The sequence below is a fragment of the Natrix helvetica genome, assembly GCF_964273705.1.
Source record: "Natrix helvetica genome assembly, chromosome: 9".
NCBI classification, from domain to species: domain Eukaryota; kingdom Metazoa; phylum Chordata; class Lepidosauria; order Squamata; family Natricidae; genus Natrix; species Natrix helvetica.
The window spans coordinates 8,432,512-8,443,230 of record NC_138560.1 but is presented as its reverse complement, the minus strand read 5'-3'; the positions used below and the strand labels follow the sequence as shown (position 1 = coordinate 8,443,230).

At 43.2% G+C, this 10,719-nt stretch overlaps 1 protein-coding gene across 5 annotated transcripts; it reads right to left on the bottom strand.

Annotated features, from left to right (window-relative positions):
- Nucleotides 1-95: 95 nt before the first annotated feature.
- On the bottom strand, nucleotides 96-10,714 carry LOC309396718 (membrane-spanning 4-domains subfamily A member 15-like). Of its 5 annotated transcripts, none has more exons than XM_081962090.1 (7): nucleotides 10,615-10,714; nucleotides 5,695-5,862; nucleotides 4,264-4,380; nucleotides 3,564-3,620; nucleotides 2,292-2,450; nucleotides 1,191-1,310; nucleotides 96-361 (listed from the first exon to the last, which is right to left on the bottom strand). In XM_081962090.1, the coding sequence occupies exons 2-7, from the start codon at nucleotides 5,803-5,805 to the stop codon at nucleotides 275-277; spliced, it is 651 nt and encodes a 216-aa protein (XP_081818216.1). In that variant the 5' UTR covers nucleotides 5,806-5,862; nucleotides 10,615-10,714; the 3' UTR covers nucleotides 96-274. The 5 variants fall into 5 exon arrangements, with proteins under 5 accessions (XP_081818216.1, XP_081818218.1, XP_081818217.1 ...); XM_081962092.1 differs by lacking the exon at nucleotides 10,615-10,714 and adding an exon at nucleotides 9,726-10,255; XM_081962091.1 differs by lacking the exon at nucleotides 10,615-10,714 and adding an exon at nucleotides 9,324-9,691.
- Nucleotides 10,715-10,719: the final 5 nt, after the last annotated feature.

Sequence of the window (10,719 nt, the reverse complement as noted above, 5' to 3'; positions counted from 1 at the left end):
ATTGCAGGCAGCCGGCAGTCAGTAGAAGTAGCCTGCAGTACTGCACTCTAACCACTGCGCCACCACAGCTCAGCCGACCCAGTGATAAAAAGATATTTCAACCAGCAACAAAGAACATTGACAAGATCTTTTACACATGATCCTTTGCCCATCGCTTTCTCCATTAAAAGCCTTTATGTTCCCCTGATTAAAAAACGTCCTTTAAAAAAATGTAAGGCTTCAAGATGCAGGAGTTGAATGCATCCCAGAATAGCTGCTATGAAAGAAAAGCAAGTCAGGACTGAATTCCTTCCTGTTTACAGTCGAGGGGAGGACGTTGTTCGGCACTGGCAGGAAACTCATTCTGATAAACGACCACAATCTAAAGAAACAAATAACAAAAGCTTTAGCACCATTTTATGTGTGTCTGTGTGCATACATTCTCATTCCACAGCTCAAAACAGAACTCCTGAGCTTTCCAAAAGCCTTTGGACTGATTCTATCTGCTTCCAATAAGACTTTACACAGAGGTGGTATTCAGCTAGTTCTGAGCGGTTCTGGCGAACCAGTAGTGGAAATTTTGAATAGTTCAGAGAGTCGGTAAATACCACCTCTGGCTGGCCATGCCCCCATCTATTCTTTGCCTCCCGAGTCTTCTTTTGTCCTGCAAAGGAGAACGGAGCTAGAAAGCATGTTAGTGGGAAGCATGCTGGGAAGGCTGCTGCAAAAGAAGGGGGACAACCACAGAGGATGGACAGAAGGTTAGCCATACTGGGAAGGTCACTGCAAAAGGAGGGAGAAAACCACAGAGTGCGGACAGGAAGTTGGCCATGCTGGGAAGGTCACTGCAAAAGGAGGGAGAAAACCACAGAGGACAGGCAGGAAGTCGGCCATGCTGGGAAAGTCACTGACATATGAAAAGGGACAGACAGAAAGTTCTTCCCATCCAAAACAAAGGGTGATAAGTCACATGGTTTGTTTGGGATTCGTCCTTTTTAGTACCTATCGCACCTCGTGAAACCAATTAACGTCAAGTACCAAGGTACCATTGTATATGAAAACTAGCCCGAGGAGAGAAGGCAAGAAAGAGAGGTCATCCTATCCAACATAATGCCTTCCAATCCAACTATTCCTTCAACCAAATATCAGAAATCCATGTTTCTCAATCAATTTCCCTTGATGAACTACCCATCTGCCTTTGGAAATCTTACTTTTTCAGGGAAGGAATCTCGGCAAAGCATCTTACATCCAAAAGACGCAACTGAGACGGTGATACAAAACTCCAGGGCGGTGAACAGAGTAAGAACAATCAGTATTCCTTTGCCAATATTCTACCAATGAAAGAGAAAAGTAACATATCCACTTTTATACATCCAGACAGGCATATTTATCTCCAATTCTAGAATAAGGAAGATGACCTGGGTGTGATAGGGAAGATCTATTGCCTAGGTCATAAGGGGATTGAAGGGCTTTTTAAGTCCAAACCAGAAACAGAGTAAGAGTTGGAAGGGGCCTTGGAGATCTTCTAGTCCAACCCCTGCTCAAGCAGGAAACCCTATGCTATTTCAGACAAGTGGTTGTCCGGTCTCTTCTAAAAAAACCTCTACTGTTGGAACACCTGCAACGTCTGGAGGCAACTTCTGTTCCACTGATTGATTGTTCTAACGATCAGGAAATTCCTCCTTAGTTCTAGGTTGCTTCTCTCCATCCATTGTTTCTTGTCCTGCCTTCTGGCGCTTTGGAAAATAGGTGGACCCCCATCTTCTTTCTGGCAGCCCCATAGACATTGTGGGAATGGGCCAACATTTGGGATGCTACGGCCATGGCCTTCATTTTTATTTCTCCAATGGTTTAATTATCAGGGGCATCTTAGCATTCCAAGCAATGAGATAACATGGGAAGTAGCCCAAGTAACTGTACGGCCCAATGCACAGGTAGAGCCCAATCAGACTATCTTGGGCCAGGTTTTTTTTTCCTGTGCCACACATAAATATCTAGCAAAGCTTTGACTGTACTGTTAGAGCTGCCCCCTTGAAACCATGGCCATCCCTGGGGACAGCCCTGGTATATATCCCTTTGGAAAGACTTGGCTAAAGAAAAATGCCCAGATTCTAGAAATCCCATGTTAATAAAAGCTTTCTGTAGTTAAAACTCTATTTGGGAATTTTTGGGTATTTTTAGGCCTTCTCCAAAGAGATACATGCCCCCTTAGAGGTCACTTTTAACTTCTTTCCCCTTCTCTCCCCTGTTGAAACCAACTTGTTCTGGATGGATTTGGGACGGTCACATACTTATTATATAAAAGGGCATACCCGGATTGGATTACACTTTTCCTGAATTTCCATTTCAAGGTTGTGGCAATACCAAGACAAATCGAATGGAAAGAGTACACTGAAGGTGACGAGCAGGGATGCCAGGCCCAATCCAGCTGCTACAGTACTTAACACATTCATGGCCACCATGCTTTGTACCTAGGGGAGACAAAATGAAGTAATAAGCATACAGACAAAGACACACACAAATGTGCACACACACGCACACACACACACACACACACACGCTGGCTATGATGCAACTGAGATTTCTCAGACGATGATGGGAACAGAAGAGTGTCAGTGTTGGATTTGCTTAAGCCAGAAACGTTGAGCCTTCTTGTTCCTCTTGAGTAGCGCAGGTTGGATGGAGACTCTTTTGCATGGCAGATTAGCCGCCATGAAAGAAGAGAGTCAACTTCAAGACAGACAAGAGAGAAGAGAGATAGAAGAGATACAACTTCATGAGACAAACAAAATAAGAGAAAAAAGAGAGAACTTTAAGAGAGACAAGAGAGATGAGAGAAAGACGAAAGACAACTTCAAGAGAGACAAGAGAGAAAGAAGAGAGTCAACTTCAAGATAGACAAGAGAGAAGAGAGATAGAAGAGATACAACTTCATGAGACAAACAAAATAAGAGAAAAAAGAGAGAACTTTAAGAGAGACGAGAGAAAGATGAAAGACAACTTCAAGAGAGACAAGAGAGAAAGAAGAGAATCCATTTCAAGACAGACAAGAGAGAAGAGGGTGAACTTCAAGAGAGACAAGAGAGAAAGAGAGTCAACTTCAAGAGAGACAAGAGAGGAAGAACAGAGACAACTTCAACAGAGGCAACTTCCACACGTGCCTCAATTAATCAGACTATTCCATAACCAGAGATAGAGACACAGAACCACTTTGCCAAAATCGGACAAAAAGAGATTCACAAAAGGCCCACAGCTTCCCAAAAAGGAATTTGGGGGGAGAGGCTCTTAAACAAGAAATCACAACCATCGTGATGCAATCCAGGAATGTCAGAAATCCACCAAAGCTCCTGATTGGTAACTCAATGGATTGTAGCTCTCCATGGGCTTCAGAGGAGAGGCTTTCTCAATCTTTCATTGCTGGGATTTCACAGTTGGAGGGTTTCTGATTAATCCAGGGGTGTCCAAACTCGGGAATTTTAAGACTTGTATTCTGGGAGTTGAAGTCCACAAGTCTTAAAGTTCCCGAGTTTGGACACCCCTGGATTAAGCCATGACTGTTACTTTTGCTCCAATAGATTAGTTACCAGAGGCATCCTGGGATTCCGAGCAGCTACCACAGCTAAGGATCCGGAGATGATGTACTGGAAGAAAAAGAAAAGGAAGTGGACCCCTATGTCTCTATCCCCAGAGAACTGGATTTAGAGTGTAGACCCATCATCTCTCTTCCATCTTAAACTATTGTCTATTGTCACTGCCTGCTGTTCTCTGGTCATCTTTTGTGTTGAAACCCAATCGGCTTTCCCTATTCTAGTTGCAGATGCAGCTGCTTTAAGGTGTCACAGTCAGGAGGTACATTCATTAATTTGTTGTGCAACAGAGCACTAACAGGTTTAATAGAATTGGGAGGGACCTTGTAGGTCATCCAGCCAAACTCCCCACTCCCACCCAAGCAGGAGACCCTACACCATTTTTGACAGATGGCAGTCCAGTCTCTTCTTCAAAGTCTCAAGTGATGAAGCTCCCATAACTTCTGAAGGCAAGCTATTCCATCGGTTCATTGTCCTCACTGTCAGAAAATTCCTCCTTATTTCCAGGTTGAATCTCTTCTTGTTCAGTTTCCATCCATTCTTCCTTGCCTGGCTCTCAGGCACGCCCAGTGAGTGGCATCAGGCCACAACCACCCAGTAGGCCACACCCACTCAGTCAGCTGCCCCCCCCAGGTCAACCACAGCCCTGATGCAGCCCTCAATGAAACTGAGTTTGACACCCCAGATGTAAAATTACCAAGATTCCACTCCAATAGGGCATCCATACAATAAGGTAGAAAATCTCATGTTCGCTAATTATGTTGATCAGCATCCCAAAAATAATTTGTATGATTCCTATGAATATCTGTGTGATCTGCAAAGTGAAAAAAAAAAAAAAAACCAGCACCTTCACTCCCAACTCACAGGCCACAAACCAGAGCAACAGAGCAGGAGGGAAACAAGATGCATGCCAAAGCCTACGTAAATTTTATATTCTTTCCCCCCTCCCTTCCCCCAAAACTTTGAATGTTAGTAAAGTAATACCGTATTTTAAAATAGAATATCTAATTGTACATGCAATTCACCTGTGGCTGCTACAACCTTCCCACGCTCAATGATATTGTTCCTGAACTACATCTTCCAGCATCTCTTGGCACTGGCAACTGGTCACTACAGTATTGTTCAATAACCTTTGGACAACATATTTTTCATGTCATCTTAGCTACTGGTCAGTAGGAGGCACTACACAATCAGTTTCATCTTTGTTGGGACTCATCGGGGATTCTCATGTTCAACCCGTTTTCATATGCATGGGTATTGGTCTAAATAAAGGTAAAGCTTTCCTTCGCACATATGTCCTAGTCATTCCTGACTCTAGGGGGCAGTGCGCATCTCCGTTTCAAAGCCAAAGAGCCAGCACTGTCCAAAGACATCTCCATGGTCATGTGGCTGGCATGACTAAACGCCGAAGGCGCACAGAACGCAATTACCTTCCCACCAAAGATGGTTTCTACTTTTTTTTCTACTTGCATTTTTATGTGCTTTCGAACTGCTAGGTTGGCAGAAGCTGGGACAAGTAACGGGAGCTCACTCCATTATGCAGTGCTAGGGATTCGAACCGCCGAACTGCTGACCTTCTGATTGACAAGCTCAGTGTCTTAGCCACCAAGCCACCTTTCATGTATATGTATATGAATAAGCCATGATGGCGCAGTGGTTACAATGAGGTACTGCAAGCTAACTCACTGTTCACTCCAGGAGTTCGATTCTAACCAGCTCAAAGTGGACTCAGCCTTCTATCCTTCCTAGGTCAGTAAAACGAGGACCCAGATTGTTGGGGGCAAGAGGCTGACTCTGTAAACCACTTAGATAAGCCTGTAAAGCACTGCCTTATAAGTATAAGCATTTTTTTAAAAGGAAGATAACTACAAAGAGAAGGGATTTTTGTCTTGATTTTCTTTTTCTGGGCTTCATGCTACGGGACTCAAGATTTACCTTCCCTTAAGGGGGAGGGGGTTATATAGTTTTTAGATGTTACGTTAGCCGGTCAGAATAACAAATGGTCCAAGAATTTTCATATGTACAGTACCTAAACAAAGAATCCTTGTGCTCTTACTGCATCAGAATAAGGGACCATTGGGATCCTCCAAGCGAGAGAAGCTATCATTCCACTCATCTCCATACTCACCCCCAGAGCCAAAGGTTCACCCTGATAAAACTTTTTCACCGGGACTGGAAAATCAGTCTGAGTGGTGTAAGCAAAAGAGCTCGAACTCGGGACTGCGGGCTGAGCATCCATGCTGGGCTTTATAAGTAGGGGAGTCCTTTAGGCCATCTAAGTCAGCAAGGCTGGGGACTGTAGAAAGGAAGGAAAACAGAGGGGATAATAAAATAGAGAGTCTTACAAAATATAAAACATATGATCCCCATTATTAATTTCCCAGTCTTCAATAGTTAAGGTTTTGCATCGGGGATCTTAGAAGGAATGCACTTCACGGTATCTTTCATCCAGTGGTGGGATTCAAATAATTTAATAGCCAGTTCTCTGCCCTAATGATTTCTTCCAACAACCAGTTCACCAAACTGCTCCGAAAGTTCACAACCGGTTCTCCCAAAGTGTGCGAACTGGCTGAATCCCACCACTGCTTTTATCCTTCATTTCTGGCGTTTGCCTTCCCCTAGAGTAGCAGACAGGGACCCAGTGGTTACATTTTCCCAAGATGGAATTGCAGTTATTTTGGGAATGCTTGCAGCAAGACTCTCAGATCTTTGGGAGAAGAGTAAAAAGAAAGCCGTCCATCTATGGCATGAAAAGGCATTTGGGTCTGAGCCTCCCGCAATATCAGACAGATGAACTTCTGTGAAAATATCTACAGACTCCTCACATCCTGGACATAAATTGTCTCAACTTCTACCCTCAAAATGACTCTATAGGGCTCTGCACACCAGAACAACTGGACACAAGGACACTTTTTCCCTGAATGCCATCACTCTGCTTAACAACTAATCCCCACAACACTGTCAAATTATCTACTAAGACTGTATTACTATTATTCTTCTCATCCTTCCTATTACCTATCTCTTCCCACTTATCACAATAACCATGTTGCTTGTATTTTTATAATTTATATTGTTCTGTTTGTTTCCTAGTATGACTTGATTGCTTATTAGTGACCTATGACTATCACTAAGTGTTGTATCTTATGATTCTTGATGAATGTATTTTATTTTTCTTTATGTACACTGAGAGCATTTGCACCAAAGACAAATTCCTTGTGTGTCCAGCCACACTTGGCCAATAAAGAATTCTATTCTATTCTCTTCTTCTCTTCTCTTCTCTTCTCTTCTCTTCTCTTCTCTTCTCTTCTCTTCTCTTCTTCTATTCGTTTCTCTTCTTCTATTCTATTCCTTATTCTATTCTATTCTGAATGTGATTGTGTGTTTGTCTGATTGAACTTGAGGTTAAAGAACCATTTGTGAGGATAAGAAATATTACAAAAAGTCAGCTCTGAAGATCAGCTTGGTTTACTCGCTGCACAAACAGAATCTTTGCAATTTGCAAATTGTGTTTAGATTCAGTTTAGGGTCATAGCATGACTGACAGCTTCTTCCACAGACTTAAACCCCATTGCTTATTTATTAAGAAAAATTATATAGCCATCCAATTCACTCTCCAATAGCCACTCTCCAAGATAGATAGATAGATAGATAGATAGATAGATAGAGAGAGAGAGAGAGAGAGAGAGAGAGAGAGAGAGAGAGAGAGAGAGAGAGAGAGAGAGAGAGATAGCTATATAATGATAGATAGGAATCTAATTAATGTCTTCAATGCAGCTTCCGTCAAGAGTCAAACAAATTGATAGCAGGAGAGCCTGACTTTCATAAAAGAGCAAATACAAGAAGCATAGAAAAACAACTTTACTGGGACAGCTTACAACCTGCAACGATACCTTCAAAACAACAACTTTTGTCTGTCCCAGGTCCTGACCAGATAGGTAGCTAAAAATGCCAAATCCAGTCTATAAACATCTGGCTGACTGTGCAACCAATAATAACAACAATACCAACTGACTACAAGCAGTGCCATGACAAAGTAGCAACAATGGTGCATTGGAAGATCTGCAAGAAATATCATTTGCCTGTAAGCAAGACCTGGTGAGACCATAAAAATAGAGAAAATCATTGAAAATGAAGACGTTCAATTGCTTCTGGGACTTTAGAATTCAAAAATAGATGGGCACCTGCCACATAATGCTCCAAACTTAACAATTGTCGACAAGAAAGACAAAAAAGTCTGGGTAGTGAATGTGACAGAGCCTGGAGATAGCAGAATAGACTAGAAAGAACTGGAAAAGGTAACAAAAGACCTAGAAACAGAAACAGAATGACTGTGGCAAAGGCAAGCAAGGGTAGTACCAATAGTAATAGGTGACTTGGGTGCAATCCCAAAACAGCTGGAGCACCACTTAAACACCATCGTCATTGACAACTTTGCCATCAGTCAATTGCAGAAGGTTTTACTTGGAACAGCTTCCTTCCTGCGATGACATCTGTTAACACCATCTAACATCCTTTTTTTTTTTTTGCTTTTAAATTTTTTATTTTATTTTAATATAAGCAATCCATTTCCCATTACACAATGTGTCGCCTGGGTACAAATATTTTGTGCCAACAATTAAAATTTACAATCATATTCATTATTTAATCTATTCTTAGCTTAATTTCCAATGCCTTCAATGTCTGATACTGTAACAATCCTCACCATGACTTATTTAACTCTATGAATTATATGAACTATTAATACATTTTCTATATTTCACACAACTTCTTCTACTGTTAATTCTTATGTCTATTCTCGAACCATCGGTAAAAGGATTCCCGAATGGTATAATAATCAGTTTGTTCTTTCTCTTTGATAGCCGGTGTCAATCTATTCATTTCTGCACATTCTAATAAAAAAAAAATTATCAAATCCTGATCTGCCCATCCCAGGTAAGGACACGATAGGTAGACAAAAATGCCAAACCCAGTCTGAGCACCTGGCTGACTGTGTGATGATTAATAATGATAACAAAACAACAACAATATAGAGAAGGAATAAGCTAGGATACCAGTCTTACTATCCATGCCAAATTCATATTAATGGTATGGAGAGACTCCAACAATTCAGGGCGTTGGATTAAGTAGGCCCCACTGCAGCCAGATTTATCTCAAGGGTATGTCGAAACCAAGATGCAACAATAGGTAACTTTGAGATTAATGAAAACATCACTCTCATACTCTTAAAAGGCTTCCTAAGGCTGAAGAGGGGGTCAAGCTATTTCCCAAAGCCCCCCCAAAGGCCAGACAGGGAATAATAGATGGAAACTGAACAAGGAGAGATTCAACCTGGAAATAAGGAGAAATTTTCTGACAATGAGAGAACAATCAACCAATGGAACAGCCAGTGGTGTATTCACCATTAAGCAAACTAAGCACACCAGGCCCAAGGGGGCACCACAAAGTTGAGAAAGAAAAAACAACAACAATGAAGATTTGTACAGTATGTACAAAAGAGGGGGGCACCAAGATTTCTCAGTGGTTAGAATAGAATAGAATAGAATAGAATAGAATATAATAGAATAGAATAGAATAGAATAGAATTCTTTATTGGCCAAGTGTGATTGGCCACACAAGGAATTTGTCTCTGGTGCATATCCTCTCAGTGTACATAAAAAGACAAGATCCATTTGTCAGGAATCATAAGGTACAACACTTAAAGATAGTCATAAGCAGTCAGGAATCAGTATATCATAAGGATACAAGCAACAAACTTACAGTCCTGCAGTCTTAAGTGGGAGGAGATGGGTGATAGGAATGATGAGAAGACTAATAGCAATAGTAATGCAGCCTTAGTGAATAGTTAGGGCACCGGTGAGCCTTAATCCGCCAGTGGGAACCGCTTGCATTCAGAAGTTGTGGGAGCTTCCATCTCTGGAGACTTTCAAGAAGAGACTGGGCTGTCACCTGTCAAAAATGGTGTAGGGTCTGCTTGGGAGGAGGCATTGGACTAGATGACCTACAAGGTCCCTTCCAACTCTGTTAATCTGCATCTGAATCTAGATCCCCAGGAGCTTCTCCACCAGCACCAGAGGCTGAACTTCCTCAATCCACCCTGCGCAACACTTTGGTTTGGGTGGGACCCCAACTGGATTGACGCAACACCTTCAATGCCCTTACTTCATCCACCTGCTTGCGAAACACGCTGAGTCGTGCCAGCGGTGGGGCCAGGAAACGCGCCCAGGCAAACAAAAACAAAAACAAAACAAAACAAAACAAAACAAAACAAAACTAAACTAAACTAAACTAAACTAAACTAAACTAAACTAAACTAAACTAAACTAAACTAAACTAAACTAAACTAAACTAAACTAAACTAAACTAAACTAAAAAGTTATCCAGCTTACAAAAAAAAACCTCAACCGATTTAGAGGGTCGCCCGAATGCAGCAGTAGCTGCGGCGTTCGATCCAACAGGTGAAAAACCTAAACAGCCACCCCGCCATCTACCGTCCTGAGTGCGGGCCGGTCCGTTGTTCAGCCGCCCGTCGGGCGAAAACTAGGAAACGGGCTTCTCCCCAAAGCCACGGCGCACTCCAGAAGCTCCCTCCCCCCGCGCGCGTAAAGACGCGCGCCGCTCGGATCTGGCCGAAAGAAGCGCAAGTAACCGGCGTCTCCTTGAGATCTCCCGCCGCCCGGCAAGCCCCTTTCCCTGCCCACCGACTACCTCCCCCGGTGGCTCCGAAAGTAGGAAGGAGGAGAACGCAGCAGGAGGAGGAGAAGGAAGGAAGGAAGGAAGGAAGGAAGGAAGGAAGGAAGGAAGGAAGGAAGGAAGGAAGGAAGGAAGGAAGGAAGGAAGGAAGAGGAAGGAAGGAAGGAAGGAAGGAAGGAGGAAGAGGAAGAGGAAGAAGAGAAGGGGGAGGAAGGAGGAGGAAGAAGAAGAAGAGGAGAAAGGAGGAGGAGGAAGAGGAGGGAGGGGGAGGAGGAAGAAAAAGAGGAAGAAGGAGGAGGAGGGGGCCGCCTTCCCTCCCTCCCTCCTATCCCTCCCTCCCCTTCGGAGTGAGGCTGACCCATCCGCTCCAGCTTGGCTTGGCTTAGCAGCCCACCCCCGTCTTCTCGTCCGGCCCAGCCGCTGCTTAACCGCGGATCTGAGCGTTGCCCTAGGCCCGCCCGGG